This window comes from Gymnodraco acuticeps, unplaced genomic scaffold (assembly GCF_902827175.1).
Source record: "Gymnodraco acuticeps unplaced genomic scaffold, fGymAcu1.1, whole genome shotgun sequence".
Taxonomy (NCBI): Eukaryota; Metazoa; Chordata; class Actinopteri; order Perciformes; family Bathydraconidae; genus Gymnodraco; species Gymnodraco acuticeps.
The window spans coordinates 86,465-108,656 of record NW_022990311.1 but is presented as its reverse complement, the minus strand read 5'-3'; the positions used below and the strand labels follow the sequence as shown (position 1 = coordinate 108,656).

General features: G+C 39.8%; 1 protein-coding gene across 1 annotated transcript in view; it reads right to left on the bottom strand.

Annotated features, from left to right (window-relative positions):
* The window catches only part of polr1a (RNA polymerase I subunit A), a 100,618-nt gene that overhangs the window by 20,463 nt on the left and 57,963 nt on the right, over positions 1-22,192 (bottom strand). Inside the window, 9 exon segments of the mRNA XM_034222800.1 lie at positions 884-931; positions 933-1,169; positions 8,347-8,454; positions 8,581-8,710; positions 12,133-12,287; positions 13,198-13,333; positions 16,421-16,588; positions 16,917-17,116; positions 17,824-17,924. Of these exon segments, the coding sequence (XP_034078691.1) occupies positions 884-931; positions 933-1,169; positions 8,347-8,454; positions 8,581-8,710; positions 12,133-12,287; positions 13,198-13,333; positions 16,421-16,588; positions 16,917-17,116; positions 17,824-17,924 (1,283 nt within the window).

Sequence of the window (22,192 nt, the reverse complement as noted above, 5' to 3'; positions counted from 1 at the left end):
CAAACGTAACATGCGACGTTAGCCTAATCTAAAATGCTCTACTACGGCGTACCTTTCATGTGGCTCGTCAGCGCAGACTCTCCCATCGTTATTTTTGCAAACTTTGCAGGAGGCTACTCGTGGGCTTGACCCTCGTCTTAGCCATGGCTTGTATTTGTCTTCTGCTAGCCAACGCTCGTTGAAACGGCAACCTCCTGGCACAGTCATCTATCACTCATCAGAATGCCCAGGTCACACGTAACACAAACACTTGCAGGTCGCGCGCATAACGCGGGAAGGACGCAGCGGAGCTGTTTTAGAAGCGAAGCAATTATTTTCTTTTAATCTAAAAAGCGAACTATTCAGTCAGACAGCAATTTATTGTAAAAGTAAAGCATTTACATTTTCAAGCACTTTATCTCAATTTCAAGCACCATTCCCAAAATTCAAGCACTTTCACAACCTTGAAAACACCACGTCAAATTTCAAGCATTTTCAAGGATTTCAAGCACCCGTACGAACCCTGCTAGTAATAAGTGTCACTAAGTGGCCGTGACACAACATATTTTACCTTACCAATATATTATGTGAAGAGTTGAGAAATTACGCAACATTTTGAGTCTTACTTAGCGGCTGGGCTACCAATCAGTGGGTTAGTGGTTCAATCATACCCCCTCATTCAACAGTCCAAGTGTCCTCTTGTGCAAGATACTTAGCCCACTTTAGGGCATGTTCATGTATGTAAGTCGCTTTAGATCAATAAAAAGTAATGTTAACAGAACCACACTTGTATGAGTTCAGAGAACAATCTATATGCTGCTTTGGCTACACAAACTAATAAAACATCTAAATGCTAAAGAGCAGCCATGTCAAATCTTCTGAATCAGCTGTGTGATGGACTCACCTCACACCACAGCTCGCTCTCAGCATCGTAGCTGTATCTCTCGATGGCCGGTTGGACTGCAGAACAGGTAGTTAATCCTCATCAGATCCAAGGGGTCCTCTTCTTCCTCTTCAAGTCGTTTTGATATTTTTTTCTTCCTCCTCTCTGATGTCACTCTACCAGATTCGGGCTGGGACTCCTCCGACTCACCTTCTGCCTCCTCCTCCCCCTCTTCCTGCTCCTCATCCTGGTCCTGGTCCTCTATATCCTCTTCGCCTTTGTCCTCTTCCTCACTCTCATAGTCCACCTGTGGAGGAAAACAACAGATGTTAATGGTGATATAACAGTAGGTAATGCATTAGTTTTTAATATGCTCAGGGTTAGGCCTGTCACGATAATTAATTTTGTTGGACGATACATTTTCCTGGAAATTATTGCGATAAACGATAATATTGTAAGACCATTTTAGACCACTGAGAATGATCATATATAATAATAACTCAAGTATATCCTTTCAAACATGAATTTGTATTGAACATTCCAAATGAAATGTGAAATAATATTAAAATATATAAATGATATATAATAAATAAAACAAATAAATTAAATAAATTAAATCACACACAACCAAAACAATAAATTAAATAGACTCAGGCTGGAAAATAGATCTCTCATATATATATATATATATATATATATATATATATATATATATATATAAATAAATAAATAAATAAATAAATATGAGCACACATTGTCCCACAGGCAAAAAAACCCTCCTTAAAACAACAGTCCACTGTCCATACAAAGACCCAGATGCCTCAACAGGCCATATCCAAATCTGTTTTTCAACATTTTCAAGCAAGGAACACCAACATTCATTTAATTTAATTTCAAGCCTTTATTTATCCAGGTCTATCCCTTGAGATCATTGATCTCTTTTTCAAGGGAGACCTGCTCAAGTAGACATGTTTGCATTGCGCCTGGCAGCCACAGCGCGCCTGGTAGCCACAGCGCGCCTGGTGTGTCACTACGTGCCTTTGCGTACCTCAAAACAAAACAAATATTTCGTCTACACGTGTTTCTTGTCAACACTCAATGGAGTAAACATGTCAAAAAAAACAAAGACATTAAGCAGCTACGTTGCCGTTTCTCTCCCTGCAAAAAATCTTCGGACTTTCTATGACTGATTGAACTGGAGCTGGGCGAGCCGCGCAGGATATAACCGACGGACCTGTGAAGCTTTACAGGAGGCAGAGGCTTAGATCACTGGACAACAGAGTTGTTCACCGTGTGCACAGGCAGGGTTAACGTCGGTATGAACAACTGAATTGTGCCAAAACTCCGCCAACTGGCTGCAGTGGGAGACTCCCCTGTGCACATTCTGTGCCTCGTGCACACACTGGAGAACTGCGCAAAATCAGCTGATCACAACGTTCACACTCTGTGGGCAAGCTGCTGCAGTTTGATTTACACCAAAGTAGAGTGAAACACAGTTTCAAACTTACTCAGGGTGTTAATGGAAGAGTTTGAAATCAGACAGGGGTGGAAGAAGTACTCAGATCTTGTGTAGGAATACTCTGTTACAGTAAAAGTCTTGCATTCAAAATGTTACTCAAGTAAAATTAGAAAAGTATTATCAAAATATAGTTAAAGTACCAAAAATAAAAGTAGTCGTTGTGCAGATTGGTCCATTTCAGAATAATATATATGATGTGTTTTATAATGATTGATCATGAAAGTGTTCTCAAAGCTGGTAAAGGTGCAGCTAGTTTGAATGACTTTGTATACTGCAGGGTAGCTAGTGGATTTACTCCAGGTGGAACTAAAGTCTGAGTTAACACTTGATTATATTTCACATCATTCATCCACATCTGTGAAGTAACTAAAGGGATTAAATATATGTAGTGGAGGAAAAGTACACCATTTACCTTTGAACTGTAGTGGAGTAGAAGTACAAAGTAGCATCAAAGTCAAGTAAAGTACAAATATCTCAAATTATTGCACTTCAGTACAGTACTTGAATAAGTGTACTTAGTAACTTCCCACATCTGAAATCAGATATGAAGTCATGTGATAATTTCCTAGTATATGATCTAGGGGTGGGCGATATTGAAAAATATAATATCACGATATTTTTCAAGCAGTATCACGATAGACGATATTTATCACGATATTTTTTCATGTCAGTTATTATGGTTATTTTTCAAGTTACTTAACAGTACAACCACCTACAAGGTAACACAAACTCAAATAAAAAGGAGTAACAGACCAAAATACCATTTCAAGCTGGTTTTAATTCTGCAGTGAATCCCTGAATGAACAATTCAACAGGAATTTTGATATGGCTTCCTCAGTGTTCAAGTAGGTAGGCCTACACCCTACAACAAACGTTAACACTGGTTTCTTCACCAAGTGCACTCTCTTGCTAAATAAAATAAAATATTCAAGGCACAGTTTCTCAGTATAAAAATTCCCTTTCTGTTTTAGGTAGCACTAGCAGTGATGTAACATCAATAAACATGAAAAGGAGAGTAAAACATAACTAAGTAAAACATAAAACATCAATGAGGAAAAGTCAGTGCCAAACAATTAAAATGTAAACTTTAGACTTGAAGTGCAATCAAAGACTTTAACATAACTGAACATCTGTTTCAAAGGAGAAAAACAATATAAATACCTTATTGATAAAATAAAATATAAGCCAACAGAATCAACCAAGACAATAAATGAAGTGCAATACTGTCTGAATCCTGACTAGACAGCTTGTGTTTTTACTAACCGTTATCAGTATGTAGTTACTTCGGCATCATTTTGAAACGTGCATTACAATTAAATCACGATAAAATAGGTTAATTTGGTCGTAGTTGGTTTCCACCACAGTATTTACATGGATATAAGCCCCGCCCCCTCTCCAGTGCGTCCTGTTTGAATGACAGGAGTAAACACAGCTGACAGCCGCAGTGAAACTCCAGCGGTTAGGGTGAGAATATTCGCATTGCGTCCGTTGTGAACGCAGCATAATGCAGTTCAGAAACCACTGTTCTGACACTTTTAAAGCAACTTCGAGATTTTAACAGTACCAGGGGCACGCAGGCCATGGTGGCTGTACAATTATTTTGAAAATCCTACCCGGGTGCACTATCACGATAGATATGATATCTCTGAAAAGGCATATCGTGGAGACCTAATATCGTCATATCGCCCACCCCTAATATGATCCTAAAACTTGGCCTCAGGAAATCGGAGGCTTAAAAAGAGACATGGAGGTGCATCTTCATCATCTAGCATGCAAGAAGTGTAAATAGAGGACAGTGAAGGAGACACTGAGGAGGACCAAACGCTGTCTCCTGGTACTCATCTGAGTAACTCACTAAAAAAGTTATGTGCACCCCTGTATATTTCATTATAACTTTGAGAGACTGTTCATATGACCCATTTGAGTCTGGTGTCAAGTTGAGTGTTCTACTTTACTGTATTCCTTGTACTTATATTTGTGTTTTATCTTTAAGATTTCAGGACCATGGAGAGTGGTTTCTTAGCCTGCTTGTTATGAGTTTCTTAACAGGGAGAAATAGAGAGAGAGAGATAGAGAAATAGAGAGAGAGAGGTTAACATGCCTTTTTAGTTTGATGTATTCATGTATTTGTTTCTATTCAAGAACCCAAATAGAGTTGTTGTAGTTATCCCATGTATAAATAAAACGTGTTATTCAGCCCCTTGCAATTTGGGATTTTATTTTTGGTTGGTAGACCTTGGTGAGCTGGTCATTTCAAAAGTAGCTCACAAGCCAAAAAAGTGTGGGCACCCCTGGTGTAGAGTAATCAAGTATATAGTTAGAAAGATACAAAGACACCACTTCCTGTGTGAAGATGAGGTGCTAAATAATGCTCAAAACTAAAAATGTAAAGCACAACAAAAGAGGAAGCAATTTAAGAACTGATTATGATTTGATAAGATTTTGCTATTTAAATCTGTTGTTGAATATCATTTGCATTACTATATCAACCTTGTTTCAAGGTTACTAGTAAAATAATCAGTGTGCAGTATTTCTCAGCCAATTTTGCTTACACAGTTTGAGGAATCTTTGGTTAAATAAAAATGACAAAAAACACCAAATTCATTTATATGAATTTGTCAATCCAATCATGTACTATTTGAAATGTGTTGCGTGTGAATTTTTGTCTTCTGTAAATCATCGAACTTCAACTCGGTGAGGAGCTCGACGCTCGTGAACTGTCAACAGGAGGACGGGGGAGCCTTGCTGCGGGGAAGCAGTGTGTGGACCTGTCAGCGCAACTATTATATATATTTCAATTGCTATGCGCCCTTGAAACACTTTCTTATAATTTATTATGTAATATTTTCCTTTTTCAAGACATTCTTTTTAGTTTTACAGCTTGATGAAACCTTTTTGTTTGACATCAGCCATTATAGATAATATGGCCATCTGAGTGTGTGTGGTACTGTTTGTGGTTTGTTTTTAACTGTTTAATACAGTTAATTATTCAAAAATGTTAGAGTTCCTTATTGTTATACTGAAACTTGCACTACTGTTAAAAAATAAATAACAACAAACCTGGATTTATGCATTTGGGACTTTTTTTTGCTTTTTCTTGTTGTACCGAACCCGTACCGAACCGTGACCCCCAAACCGAGGTACGTACCGGACCATGAATTCTGTGAACCGTTACAACCCTACTAACCATACCATCGTGCAGAAAAGAACATGCATCTACTCATGGTGTAGACCAGGGGTGCCCAACCTTTTTTGAACCGAGAGCTACTTTTAAAGTTGCCAGTCTGCCGAGAATCTACCAGTCCAAATAGAGAAGGCGTAGCCATTACTGACAGCCTACTACCAGGTAAATACACACTTCTACTTGTATAAAACTGACCTTTGTACGATTAATACTTCATAAAATACTGCAGATCCTTTATCTTACCTCTTTCACATAGTAGTATTTAACTGAAGTTACACAACAGTGTTGTTGATACAGAGTTGGAGTTTATTCACACGTCACTACAGTGGGTAATGTTTTCAAGAAACATTGAACAGTGCTGCCACATATGACACAGGGAAAAAGAAAAGACTCTGAACCCTTTCTTTGCCATTATATAAAAATAGTGTTGCTACAAAAGTATAAATGAGGCTTCCTAATAAGACAACTCAGATCTGAAGCTACTCAGGAATCTGCTGAAAGACAAAATTAATAGAATCAAACCCTTATTTGTTGCATTTTAGTAGATTATAAAAATAAATGCCTTAAAATAGGATGCAAGCAACACTAGTTTCTTAACCTGAATTGATAATAGACTATAATCAATTTAAGTTTGCATTCTTATACCCTTTTGTACAATAATTATAATGAATAAGTTCAAACAAACTAAAACTTACAGCTGATTAATAACGGTATCTAACTTTAGTTTTTATTATATCAAAAACCTGTTGAAATGCTTCTGTTATTTTTACTGTCCCCATAAAGCGCGTCGCAGCCTCCAGGAATGCTTCTTTCACAACTTCGCCGTCTTTGAAAGACTTCATGTGTTTCGCTAGAACGTGACTGACACGATAAGATGCTCTGGTAGCAGCCTTGCTCTTGTTGTTGGGCCTGGTGAAATGGACTGCTGTGCATTTAGCTGTCCTTTCAGGCCCCTCCCCTTTTGGAGCGTAGGGCAGAATTAGGAGGGAATTCCGTCTCGTAGCGTTTGTGCACTGTTTTGAAATGCCGCTCCTAAATTACCCTTCTTCGATAAAGCCACGCTCGCATTGCAGATGAGACAGATGGACTTTGAATTGGAATAGATACAAAAATAATCATCCTCCCACTCGGAGTGAAAATTATATATTTTGGGCTGTTTGCTTCTGCCATAATTGCGGTCTTGTGTGTGTGCGGACTGTCACTCCTGTTGACACGGACAACGTCAACTAGTGCCCACTGCCCACCAGCCACGCCCGACACATGGGGTCACGCCGGCCAATCACAAAGCTTTGATGCGTTCAAGTGCATTATTCTGGCACAGGAAGATTATGTTATAGGACATTAACGATAAAACAGAATATTGTTGTTCTATTTTTAGACACATCTCGCGATCGACTGGGAATCTTCCTGTGATCGACCGGTCGATCGCGATCGACTGGTTGGGCACCCCTGGTGTAGATGCTCATGCTCACTCATTCACAGGTGTGGTTTGGTATAAACAAAATAGTTCCTAGATCATACTGCTCACAATAAGCTCTGTGGAGTATGCTGAGTAAAGGGGAATGATTTCTTGAACCACACATTACTACTCAAATGTCATTTGTGGCGCAAAATGTGAAGCACCATCTAGTTCCATTATATTAGAGAGAAGGCAAACTACATCTCTTTCGACTCCACTTCGAGCGATAGATTTATTAACAAAGCACTTATATACTAATAAAGGACCAAACATTTCAAGTGCTACTTGAGTAGCACTTGAAATGTTTGGCTCTATGAAACCTTATATGATTCTGTTTTCTTCAAGGTTGTGTCTTCCTGGTCGAATGTACTTATTGTAAGTCGCTTTGGATAAAAGCGTCAGCTAAATGCAATGTAATGTAAAGCAAATATCTTCAACACTAGATTGAAAAATATTAGTAAGGACGGAAAGTATATGTTTCAAGCTTTTAGGGTGAACATGTAAACAATTAAATCTGCTAAAAGTAAGCAAGCTAGCAATTTCCTTATGGCTTGTTAGCTTACTTAGGTTAGCATTTAGCTCAAAGCAACACTGTGTACAGTGCAGCCTCACAGAGTCAGAAGCATGGCTGTGTATCTTGTCTTGTTAAACCGTTATGATGAAATAATGGAATGCAGGGGTTGGATGAGCACCAACATGAGTGGAATCCGGGAACAGAGCAAATAAAGCCTGTATAGACACACTCCAGGATGACTAACAGGATTCTGAAACCATTCCTAAATGTGTGGTTTACGCAGCGTCCACACGGCGGCGTGCGTTGAAGCTTGCCGGTAGGCGTGTCTGAAGCTCCACCAACAACCAATCACATGAATCCCCCGACCCGGACACACAAGCACGCGGTTGATTGGCTAGAGCTTGTACTGGCATATGATTTGATTGGCTGACGCTTCCGTCGAAGCTTCAAAAGTTGAACATTGCTCAACTATTGAAGCGAGTAACGCGAGCAAAGCGAAGCGAGCAAAGCAAAGCGAAGCAACGCTCCCACAATGCAGTTCAGCAAAGCGTGACGTCACCCCATTCAAAGTGAATGGGCAGAAGCGTTGAAGCTTCAACGCACGCCACCGTGTGGACGGGCTGTTAGTTGAGCGGCGTTATTTCTAGTGTTAACTTGGTATACTCGATGCTTTCGCAAACCTTTGTTCAGACATGTCTAAAGTAAAAGAGATTAATTTCAGAGCTTTGTATTTCCAAGTGGTGCAGCTTTAACACACCCTAGAATGGGTCTGAGTATTGTTTAAGAAGTATTTGATCTGTCTTCATACCTCCTCTTGCTGTTTGTCTTTCCTTTTGGCGTCCGATGCGTCGGCGTCTCCTTCGTTGGCCTGGTCGTCAACAATCTCTCGCTCCTCTTCTATCTCCACGTCGTCTAGCTGATTTCAACATGATGAAAAAACTTCCGATTTTATTTTGGTATTTAAGAGATGCTTTGATTCAAATATGAGTGACAACAGTACATCTAAAAACCATATAGGGAGCACTCAAATAATAAAACAGACCCCTGCGTTGTCAGCGGTGCCCTCTGCATCGTTGTCCTTATCTCGGAGAGTGGCCTTCCTTGTTTCCACGGCGATGGAGGCAAGCTTGGCGCTGCGCTTCTTAATGGCTTCCAGCAGGAGACGGAAAAACCTGGTAGGAAAAAACAAAGGAGCAAAGTGAAGAAAATAAAAAAATTATTGGCAACAATGTGGCGACACGATTCATCTGATGAAACAGGGGGTTATCTGGAGATTCTTTTATGGAATTTTAGGAAAAATTTGTAAAAAAAAGTGTATAACCTGTTAACAGTGTAATAATATTAACTTCTTTCAATTCTTAAAGGTCCCATGTCATGGCCATTTACATTGTTCAATGTTCCAAACTCACATTGGTTTCTCATACAGCATCTCTGTATAGTACTCTTTCCTACATGGCTTGTTGGAGGCCCTGCCCCCCCCTCCCTATGAGCCCACTGTGCTCTGATTGGTCAGCTCGTAGGCCTGTCGCGATAATCGATAAATTGACTTATCGTACGATAAATATAAATGGACTCGATAACTTTTCTGAGCTCGATAAATTGGCGTTTACATAAGGATGTGACAGCATTTTAGCTAGGAGCGCTGTGGCTGCCGGCCACGTGCGCTGTGAGGGGCGGGGCTGACACACAGCCAGGTCAGGACACTCCGCGTGCACGTGCAGCAGCCAAATTAATAAAATAGCAACAAGCGGGAGACAACGTGTGATTTACTCGCGGGGAATTTAAAGTGAAATGGAATTGGTTACAAAACCTAACTACACATCTCGATTCTCCGGTGTTGGAGTATTTTGGATTTAAGCCAAATCAACGAGGCGAACCTACGGACTTCAATGAGCCGGGCGGTGTGTCGCATTTGTTTAAAAAAGGTAGCGACAAAAGCAGGCAATACCACGCATTTTAAACTACACCTGAAACACAACCTACCCATTCCGTGTTCCCAGCTGGGAGCAAACACGGCAGCTGGAGATGGAGAGCCCCCACCTTCCCGACAGTTTACAATCAAAGATGCATTTGCCCGACAATGCAAACATGTTGGTGTTCCTTGCTCGAAATCTTTGAAATACAGATTTGGATATGGCCTGTTGAGGCATCTGGGTCTTTGTATGGACAGTGGACTGTACACCTGACTGTTGTTTTAAGGAGGTTTTTTTTGCTTGTGAGACACTGTGTGCTCATATTTATTTATATATATATATATAGATAGATAGAGAGAGAGATAGAGATAGAGAGCTCTGTTTTCCAGCCTGAGTCTATTTAATGTATTGTTTTGGTTGAGTGTGATTTAATTAATTTATTATAATTTAATTAATTTGTTTTATTTATTATATATAATTTATATATTTTAATATTATTTCACATTTCATTTGCGATGTTTAATGTTCAATAAAAAGTTATGTTTGAAAGGATGTACTTGAATTTTTATTATATATTATCATTATGTCAGTGGTCTAAAATGGTCTTACAACAGTGCCGACAATATTATCGTTTATCGCAATAATTTCCAGGAAAAATTATCGTCCAACAAAATTAATTATCGTGACAGGTCTATCAGCTGCCCACTCTGTTCTGATTAGTCAACCACCGTTACAGCGGAACATCAGTGATTATGTGTTAAAATGGCGTTAGCAACCATAAAATGACCAGTAATGACAAACAGATCAGAATGGGTCTGGGTGCCGTGTTGGCGGGACGTTGCGGGGCTCGCTGCTGTGAGGAGCGGACAGTGTGAGCTGTATTACTGGTGTCGTTTCCTGGTTGCTGCGTGGGGTCTGCGAGACAGCGAGACACCGCAAAACTCACCATGGACGCGGGAAGGGGTTGGTGCTGAGAGGGCTGCAGCACCCCCATCTGCGAGGCTCCACTAGCATTTGTGTGTGTGTGTGCTGAGAGCAGGTTGCCTGTGATAGCTATCAGCACAAGTAGCATAATGCAAGGGGGGTCAGCCCTGCATCAATACATGGAAACATGCTGGCATTAGCTAAAACAGTGCCAAAAAAGGGCAAGCACTTTCATTAAATTCCGTTTGGTTAGTAGTTTTTATAACATGATAACTTGATAACCTGATGAGACTTACTTAAGGCGAGACACCCCAGGTGAATAGGGTAATTTATTTAACTTAAAGGTATCAGCTAGAAATTTCTCCAGTTAATTACTTACAATAAGGCAATTGTCTTTTGTATTACAAGTTTCCTGAAATAGCATGTTTAAATATGCAAATGATCCATTATCTCATTAAATATGCACATATTTTAACACATTTCAGGAATCGAAATCTGAACTTTGGATATAGCCAGATTCAAAATTCTTGTTTGATTTTGTAGTCATATTAGTATCTAAGGCTTTTACAGAAGGGATATTGGATATCTCTTTTTATCATTCCATAAATCAGAAAATACTGTCAACAGCCCTAAAATATCCATTTTCGCCATGTTTTTAGGTATACAATGTTGTATAATTCAGGCTATGAATTATATATGAACAAACCCTTCTGTAAAAGCCTTCATAATATTGATAGGAATATAACTGGAAGGTTTGGTGTATCTACGTGCTACTGAAGTGGACATTTCGAACTCAGAGAAGGAGAAAAAACTCATTTTGAGAAAACGACCTTTAAAGATTGCAGTGAGGCGCTAGCTAAACCCTCCTGTTCTTTGGATGACAGCTTGCGCATCGACGCACTCCGTGAAGGTATTTCATGTTCAGGGTCATTTTTTTTTTTATAACCTCGCTTCGTGCAAGTGACAATTGTTGTCGTCTTCTCTGTGAACGTTTTTTTCGCCGTTCTTTTGGCATTTTGAGATTTCAATTTCTAGCTGAAAGCTAACCAGGAAGTGTTTTAGCACACCACGTGACGCATCTGAACGAATCACGTTGTCAGAAATTGACACCAGCCAATGAGATTTCGTTTCTTGGTTTAAGACCCCTTTGTGCTTTCACGATTGGTTGCTGATACAAAGGAAATGACCATATTTGGATCCGATGAGATTGTGCAGGAGAGACGGAGCTTTCCAACGATACCTCTGTTGACATGGTGCACACAGCGGTCGCGGTACTTTATGTTACGTTAGAATGCTAACTTTTGGTGAATTTAGGAGAAATCTACAGACGCAAATAGACAAACTATAGTAAAATAAACACTTAAATGTGTATTTTGTACGTTTTCCTTCCAAAAGCCTGAAAGAAAACATGTTATGGAATCAAAATAGCACAAAATCTCAAAATTGACCAGTACTTGAAAAACGATGTTTTTGCCTGCCGTGTCTCGCCTTAACTGTACTGAAGGTTAAATGTTGGTGGAAGGGGACTTCTGACCTCCAATAGTAACATCCAACATCTCAGCACTAGTTTTTGTGTCTAAAATCTCAATTTAAACCTAGATACAGTACAGTGCTTAAGAAAATTGGTAAGCATATCACAACTCATTTTACCACCATTATCAAGTGTAACAGTACTTTCTTTATGTTTATATCAGGTTAAATCTTACTGGATTATTTTACAGGAAAATTTAACGGCCCTCACACATACAAATACACACCTATTTTCCATGAAGTACAGGATCTGGTGTGGTGTGAGCAGCTTATCTTCACAGTAGCGGTCAGGAGGCAGAAAGTTGAAGGTGACTTTGAAAGTCCGCAGTTTGAGGTGATCTTCAATCCGCAGCGTCTCCACCACATCCACCTTCTGCAGCACCTACACACACACACACACACACACAACCACACACACACACACACACACACACACACACACACACACACACACACACACACACACACACACACACACACACACACACACACACACACACACACACACACCACACACACACACACACACACACACACACACACACACACACCACACACACACACACACACACACACACACACACACACACACACACACACACACACACACACACACACACACACACACACACACACACACACACACACACACACACACACCACACACACACACACACACACACACACACACACACACACACACACACACACACACAGTTGGACATCTCCAAACACATCTGTATTTGCAATGATTAAACTATACGTCTAACTACAGAAGTAAAATTAGAATAATAAGAAACAACTGGCAGAATATACAGTTTTCAGCTTTTCGGAATAAGGAGATTTGACATTTTCTTAAATAGACACTTTTGTTCTTTGAGAAACCGGGATCTGATTTCCTAAAATGTTATAGCCGATAAAATAAAAAATGTATCCAGAAAACAATGGGCAGATTTATGGGTAATGAAAAAAGAGTTGCAGGCCTGTTCAAAAAAACGATATATGCAAACGAAGTGAAAAAATACAAGGAAATAAAAGATACACAAAGGGAAGAAACATGAAGAAATGCCACAAAAAAGGATTAAAAACAATCATAGACCAAATGATAAATCAAAAAAAGAATGTACAGGTTTATGGTTAATGAAAATAATAGGGACGGCTCAGGAAGTATTTCAATATAACAGAAGAAAAAACATCAAAAGAACCCAAAGATAACATTAGTCTAGCAAAAGAGATAATGGAATATGAACATAATAACAGAGGAGAGTAAACAGAAGAGAAGGGACCCTTACCTCAGCCAGGCAGACTCTGGTGAGTTTCTTGCGCAGCGTCTTGGCTCTCTTCAAGGCTCTCTTGGTGTTTAGCACAGGAACTCTCATCATGGGAGTCTTAATGTTGGAGCTAGCCACCATCAGGATCTCCCTCAGTCTGCGAGACAAACAGAGACACAGGGTGGGGGTGAGACATGGAGGAACAGTGGGGAAGGCTGGGGCAGATGAAGCAGGGATGAGTAAGTAGACAATGTTTTTTTAGGAAAGGTATTTTGTTTAATAACACTAAAACAGTCATCAATTGCCAATTGAAGATGTCCAAACTTTTTTTATTTAAAGTGGTGAAGGAGCGAGTCCTAAAACCCTGAAATTAGTAAGCATTTGAGCACTTGTCTTGAAGTCAAAGGTTTTTGTGAGTTTGTGTTTATATCTCTGAAATAAGGTCTAATGTCTGACACGGTGAAGAGCTTTTCATGTTTTATTCCTCAACATAAAATACGTCAGTAATGACCTCACTGGGGAAAGTCTGAAGCTGTGAATGTGTCAAAGGCGTGACGAAATGAGACTGCTAAACATCATCATGCCGAACAATAGCCAGCTTAAGTGTGACAGCTGTAATGAGCAACCATGCGACCGTGATAAGTTAGCTTTTTACATCTGGTGATTGCATTTGCGCTTCAACTATTATAAAAGTGGTGTTAATATGTGGAGATGAACCTGTGTCGTACTCAATCCCATTGCTTTTTGTCGATGGAACCAGTGCGATGCTAACTTCCGCGTCGGTAAACAAAAAACGTAATTACTGCACAACTCTATTAATACACAGCTCAGTTGAAAGCTCGACTCTGATTGGTCAATCTTTAAATTCATCATTCTGTTCTTTTTTTGATAGCATGCAGCTGCTAAGAACGCTCTTATCAAGGGACAATACACAGTAATATCGATCGGCAGAAAGAAGTCCGGTCAATTTAATGTCCGCAGAAGAAGACACACAGGAAGTAAACACTAACAGGAACCAGTATGGCAGGGATCACCAACTACATTTGTCCAAGGGCCAAAATGTATCCAATAGACACTATCGCGGGCCAGCGATTTTCATATAGTCCACAATGCTAGTGGAGCACGCTCAGCTACTGCGGACCTTTAATTTATTATCTGAAACGATGTAATAACTTTTAAAACTTGTTCCAGTCACTTGCCCCATGCATTCAGCAGCAGCAGGCCATTCACTTTGATTTGATCGTTATGAAATGTCATAATTTCGACAATAAAGAAATGCTACATAAACGTTATCTTGCACATTTTATCCAACCATCTCCGTTTCTAACTTTCAATATATTTTATAAGAGATCTCTCTCTCTCACTGCGTGCGGGGGCGGGGCCTCACAGACACGCTGCATCTCTCTCTCATCTGCGTGCGGGGGCGGGGCCTCACAGACACGCTGCATCTCTCTCTCGCTCACAGATATGCTGCAGCGCTGTGCAGTGTGCACAGTTCTGCCGGTAATGAATATTACATTTTGTGAGGAAACTTTTCCACCAATAATTCCAATAAGTATTCCAAAATGTATTCACTTCAGGTTTACGAAAGTAACTGTAATCAGATTACTAGTTTTTCAAATGTAACGCGAGCTGAATACAGTTAGCCTACTTGATTTTTATATTCTGCGTAACGCCGTTACATGTATTCCGTTACAACCAGTCTATGGTTACAACCCAACCCTGCTTCTAGGCTACTGTCCCGCAGCTCCTGCCTCTCTGGCCCTGTCTCAGGTCGACTATTTTCATTTCCTCGCTCCTCGGTCTTCGGTCTTACCGGAAGTTGAAGTCTGCGCCATCTTGAGTACCGTCCCATGGCTCTTATTTCTGCCGGAGGACCAAAGATCGAGGATCGAGGAGCGATCATGGAGGAGCGATAATCGAAGAACCACCAGACCATCCTCAGATGAAATCCTCAGACACTCGCCCCGCCCCCTTACTGTGTATCGCTCACTGATTGGACGATGCAGTGCATGCACTGATCTCATGCTTCTTGACATGAGAGCAGAGTGAAGAAAATACATGAACCTCACGGGAGTCACTCCTCAGTTTATACCGTGTTTTGTTTGAATTCCTGTTTCATTTAGTTACAAATATGTGATATATCTGAACAACAAAGTGGTCAAAAATAATTTAATTCATTTTTTGGAAACATTTTCATGATCGCTTTTTTCGTTTTATATTTTCATTTATTGTCATTTCCATTCAGTCAGTCATTAAGTGCTATTAAAATGTTAATGTGCTACATATCCACACAAACAAACAAACAAACAAACAAAGTGTGCAATCCAATGAATGTTAATCTAACTGGGTTTTGATAGATAACATATCTCTTTTCTTCTCTCAATTATTTTATTTCTATTGTGCACTCTAATCAATATTAATCAAACTATTGTTCGTTTATACATTTTAAGAATAGCGTTTATCTTTTTTGAGAATTAGTTCTTATTTGATTTGATTTATTGGGGTCTACAACAGATGATACAAATGTTTGTGTCAGTAAATGTGTGGCGGGGGGGTGTGTGGAAATAACGGGGACAGAGCTGGCTGCTGTCAGACGATCAGCTGTGCAGCGTCATCACAAACGGACGTCGCTTCACGTGACGCTCCGGAGGAAAGGACGTCCCATTGCTCTTAAAACTCATTTCCCTGCTTCTCGTGGTTTCCTTGCGTCTCTCCATGCTTCCCTGGTGGGAGGGACTAAACGCAGGGAAACGACGCAAGTGAGGGAAGCAAGGATTTCATTTAACCGACCTGAGACGGGGCCTCTGTTGGACTCCGTCGCAGCGGGGCTACTGCTGCGGAGCGCACAAATCAGACTCTTCACAACGAAGGGTCACTTCTTCTTGAAGGCAGGGAAGGTTTCGCAGTACGCAGTCTACTGTCCCGCAGCTGCTGCCTCTCTGTTGGACTCCGGTACTGCACCTTACTCACGACGTTGTAAAAAAATAAAATGGGTGGGAGGCGAACGCAGTAACCACTCAGCCAACACCACAATCACCCCCGTCGTGCGGGCCGGATGAGAATGTCTGGCGGGCCGGATGTCGGCCAGTTGGTGGTCACTGCAGTATGGGCTCTGCCGTTTTTTAAAGACTGGTTAAAAGAAACTGTTGGGATTCTTTTGGCTATAATAACTGGCTCACTGCAAATTATCTCTTATACAGTATATAAAGTGATTAATGAGTTAGGCGTAAAGGCGACGTACCGAGGGATTCCCAGAGTCACGTTCATCTCTCCTCTGCCGGCAAAGTGGAAGGTGTTGAGGGTCATCTGGGTGGAGGGCTCCCCTATAGACTGAGCTGCAAGCAGACCCACTGCTTCACCCGGGTCACACAGCGAGCGCTGCCACTTGTAGTGCAGCAGCTGACGGAGGCTGAACACAGAGTGAAAGAGAGGCATGAGGCTTCATTTACCTTACAAATAGACAAAACAGGTGAAAAATGAAAGAAAGAGGAAACCCCCCAAAAGCCGGATAAGTCCCCTTAAAGCTTCACAAACAATACCTTGACATTTTAAACGTGTTTGTAGTCACATCAAACAAAACAGGATCCTTTGCTTAGGACCAGAATGACACACTTCAAGAAAATATTTAACATCCATCACCCTTGCGTATTTGGCTCATAATTAAAAAGGTAAGGATTTCTTGGTTTCATGAAGTTGTACTACAGTTTTGCCACATTTAAAACCCTCACATTCAGTACCTGTTTGTGTCGATGCTGTCCTGTTTTCGCCTTCCTTCGCTCTGCAGGTATTTCTCTGTGATGCTGTGGAAGTTTTCAGAGACCGATCCGAAGCAGACGTCGGGCCGTAACTGGCCCAGAGAGGGCTCGGGGCAGCGGGAGGACTTCCTGCTGTACTTGGATCTGCTGGAATCATCCAGAGCCTGCCACTGCTGTATGAGCTGCACAGCGGGGAGCGGAGAGGAACAGTTTGGTTGGACAAGGTTACCATGATGCATCCATTGTGTACTGAGCAATGGTGCAAAGTAATGTAGATGTATTCAACTATTGTACTTAAGTGCAATTTTGAGGTACTTGTACTTTATCTGAGTATTTCCATTTGTTGCTACTTTTAACTTCTACTCCTCTACAATTCAGAGGTAAATTGTTTACTTTTACTCCACTACATGTATTTAACACCTTTAGTTACAGATTTTGATTAATGATGTGAAGTATAATCAAGTGTTAAATCAGACTTTAGTTCCACCTGGAGTAAATCCACAAGCTACCCTGCAGTATACAAAGTCATTCAAACTAGCTGCACCTTTACCAGCTTTGAGAACACTTTAATGATCAATCATTATAAAACACATCATATATATTATTGTGAAATGGACAATCTGCATAATGATTAGTTTTACTTTTGGTACTTTACCTATATTTTGATGCTAATACTTTTACTTGAATTGACTTTTACTTGTAACAGAGGATTCCTACACTCTGGTACTTCTACTAGTATTTCAAACAAGAGTACTTCTTCCACCTCTGGTACTGAGGCTGTGGGGAATGTAGTAACTACATTTCTAAGAAGCCGCCAGATAAGCATTTTGGCTCCTACATGAACAGAGTGAAGCACTAGAACTGGCAGATCTTTTGTGTAATTTAGCACCTGTAGTATAGAAGCCTTTCGGCCGCAGACATCTGGTTCTCCTCCTTGTTCCGTCTGCTCCAGATGGGCCAACTTCTTTTGAGAATACAGCAGGAATGCTCCTGCCACACATTCAAATACAGATACACAAATATAACATGACAGCAGTGATGGACAGAAACTAAGTATATTATTGTACTTAAGTACACTTTTGAGGTCAATAAGTACTTAAGTACAGTACTTGAGGAGGCTGCTCATGCTACTTCTACTTCACTACTATTTAAAAGGGAAATATGTTATTTTTACTCCACTACATTCAGTTGATAACTTCACAGATTCAGATAAACAAAACAAAATGTGATCACAATGAATTTACCATGTATTTCTTTGGTTATAAATAAATTCAATCGTAGTATTGAAACATTACTAAAATAAAAAAGTACTGCGTCCACCTCTGAAAAAAGCATTATCAATATATAGTTTATACAATAACTGTATATGAGAAAGCATCAATAACTATAATCCGATGATAAAACATGCTACTATTTTTGGTATTTTGATTTGATGCTAATACTGTTGTACTAGAATTAAGTAAAGCTTTGAAAGCAGGATGTTAAGTACATTGTGATTAGTTTGGTGTTTTGCTATTAACATCTCCACAGCCAGAGTCTACAGATGTAGCACTCTAGAATGGACTCCACCCAGCGGATCCCAGTGCCTGGGATTTTAAAGCCGTCCCACTATTTCCTGAGAGGGGCGTTGCCAGATTTCCCCCATTTGTTCAATTTCAGGATTTAACCATGAGATGGCGCTTCATTCACAAATACACAAAGACAACTGGGTGTTGTAGGCCTTAGTTTGTTTGCAATGTTTGCAGCTCTGCAGTTGTGTTTGCTGAATAATGTAGCATTTAATCACTTATTTGTTATGGTTTTCACAGGCTACTATAACGAAAACACATCAATATTTTAGATCAATCCATCCTTCCTAAATTCTCCCACACCACTCCGCTCCTCCGCTCCCTTCACTGGCTTCCGGTAACTGCTAGAATCCACTTCAAGACACTGGTACTTGCTTACCGTGCTGCGAATGGATCTGGCCCTTCCTACATCCAGGACATGGTTAAACCGTACACCCCAGCACATGCACTACGCTCTGCATCAGCCAAACGACTCGTTGCGCCCTCGCTGCGAGGGGGACCCAAGTTCCCATCGGCGAAAACACGTGGGTTTGCTATCCTGGCTCCAAGATGGTGGAATGAGCTCCCCATTGACATCAGGACGGCAGATAGCTTGCACAGCTTCCGGCGCAAACTGAAAACTCATCTCTTTCGACTCCACTTCGAGCGTTAGAACTATTAACGAAGCACTTTTATACCAATAAAGGACTGGATTACCTAAAGCCAGTTGAGTAGCACTTGAAATGTTTGGCTCTATGAAACCTGATATACTTATATGATTCTGTTTTCTTCAAGGTTGTGTCTTCCTGGTCGAATGTACTTATTGTAAGTCGCTTTGGACAAAAGCGTCAGCTAAATGCAATGTAATGTAATGTAAAATAAAGTATATCTAATCTTATTATCTTGATTGTAATTCAATAATATATAGTCTTTATATATTAAATAATAATTATAATAATGTAAATGTTTACACTTCTTTATTTTGTATGCTCATACTTTTACCTTTACAATAGTTTGCTTTAATATGCAGTATATTTTTTGTAATATTGTTGTGGTGTACACAGTACAGTAGATCGAAGTAAATCAACGTATACATTATCATGTATTATATAATGTATTGTATTATTAAGTAATATCATACACTAACCCCATTATAGCAGATGCCACATTGAATGGATGAACACATTTATGCATCAATAATTACAACAGAGTATTTCTAAATATAAGTTGTACAAATACTTATTTGTGACCCGCTCTATCGAAATCAGTCGGAAGTCGCAACGGCTCATTTCAAAATAAACGTGGATTTACGTAAAAAACTATTTTTTCGGGGTTCGGGTGTTTTATTTGATTTTAAATAAACAAAGTCTTGGCTTTCAGAATATGAAACTTTTATTTCCAAAATCACACGATAAATACATGTTTGAAGCTTGTAAAGGGACGAAGACAGTCACCTCTCACTCGCCATCTGCTCTTCCAGCAAAGCCGCCCCCCTCCCTCCGCTGAAATTATGAATGTAAGAGTATAGTAATCATAGATAACACGGCAGGGTCCGTTACAGTTTGTTTTCATCTGATTTCAATTAAACAAAGTCTTGGCTTTCAGAATATTAAACTTGTTTCGGCAAATTCAGATGATAAATACAACTTTGAAGCTTCGGCATAATTACAAGCGGAGAACGGAGTAACTTAACGTCACAGCAGGCATAACAACAGCCGGTGTTTCTTGTGAGGGTTTTCCCCGGGAAACAAACACAATACACACAAACCCAAAATTACACAAATACACACACACTCGCGAGCTTCCCCTCCAAACGAAAATATCTTCCCTCCGGAGTATTTTGATCATTTGCTCCACTAATAATCAATCAGATCGATGGATTCCAGAGAAGAGGAAACTTTGAAGGCCTTTTTCTCAAAAGTATGACTCTGTGACAGTCATTATATAATGTGACATATTTTGCTTAATATTTGGAGTACAAAAACAATCCTGATATAATTAGAAAGCTAGGAATCTCCTCTTTCCAACAGTGTATACAACTCAAAATGTGTCTTCGGGTCAATGCGACTGATTTAGATAGAGCAGGTCACATATTTAATACTAATAACATAATGATTCATTTTACTTTCAGATGATAATACTTTTCACTTGGGCAATTGACAATTTTGAATGCAGGACATTTACTTCTAACTAGGGCTGCACGATTTTGGGAAAAAAAAAAATCTAATTGCGATTTTTCTGACAAATATTGCGATTGCGATTTGCGATATTTGTTTTTAAGTGACCCAACGGAAGTGTATTGTAAAATGCGGCCATAACTCCGGCTAGGAAGGTCGTATCAACGTACTCCCGTCTCTAGCACCCTCGCAGTCCGAGCTACGAGTGAAAAAACTAAACTTACATGAAACTTCCGTTGGGTTGCTTTAAAGTCAAGCTTCATTTTTAAGATTCACCCTGTAATAGAAACATGTGATGGAAAAAAAAAAATTGTAAAAAAAAATAATTGTAAAACTAAAATAAATGTTAAAAATAATCGCAGGCTTTGCGATTTCATAATCGCATCATTTCATAATCGCATCATTTCAAATCGCGATTTCGATTTAAAATCGATTAATCGTTCAGCCCTACTTCTAACACGTATTTTTACCTAGGTAAATAATCGGAATACTTCTTCCACCTCTGATTTTAACAAGTCACTGCTTTTAAAACTTTAATTAAATGTTTGATATTTCCAGAGACCCTTTCAGACCGGCAATGCTGCCCTGCATGTGTTGATCACCTTGAGGGGGGCTGTCGAGCCTACAGTATTTCATTTGTATTAAAGCCAGACCCTTTTATGTATAACTGTCTGATGTTGTCGTTGCACAACATTTGTGAATTAACTGAATTTATGATTGTTATGGCAATAATATTAAAAACATTTTCACAGCCTCAGCTTGCAATGTTTTAATTGTTTTATACCATTTATCAAGAACTGTACCAGCAATGCTGGAGAAGAGGGGGGATGGGGGAGCTTCGTCACACCGATGGCCCACAGACCCTTTCAGGGTTAAGGAATAGTGGATAGAAGAATTCAAAAGGATTTAGGAGAAGAGACTGCGGTGCTTTGAGAATACAACTGCACTTTCACTATCAACGTATTTCTGATGCGCCAGTGGACGTCATGAATATGCTGTGGGGAACCTACAGTTTTCTATACAGCGGGCTACATGATGTATAATAAGAACAACTAGGCCTACTGTAAACACAGCGCCGTATTCTATCTATACGGCGCTGTGTAAACCCATCTAGATACTTTGCACCGCGCTCTGATGGTGTTGTTTTATGCTTTATAAACGTGGACAACAGAGAAACATATTCTTCATGGTCATTCCAGTGCCAGCGGTCGTTGACTACAGCATATTCATATTTGTTGGTACTTATATGTCAATTCGGCGAACATATGATAGCCTACTAAATTAAATGGTCGTGAAGATGATGATTAAATTAGGATTACAAATCGGTAGTGAGAGCCGTGCTGCATTTCCTCCCGTCGGATGTGATACAAAAACAAACCGATTATTTTTGTAGTTGTAAACTCACGTGGATTAAACCACATATGTTTTGTTAAATAGAAACGAAATATGAATCATTTTAAATGATTCAATGTAGAATAGAATATAATTGTTTAATGTCAATATACATGTACAATGAGATAAATAAATGCTTCTC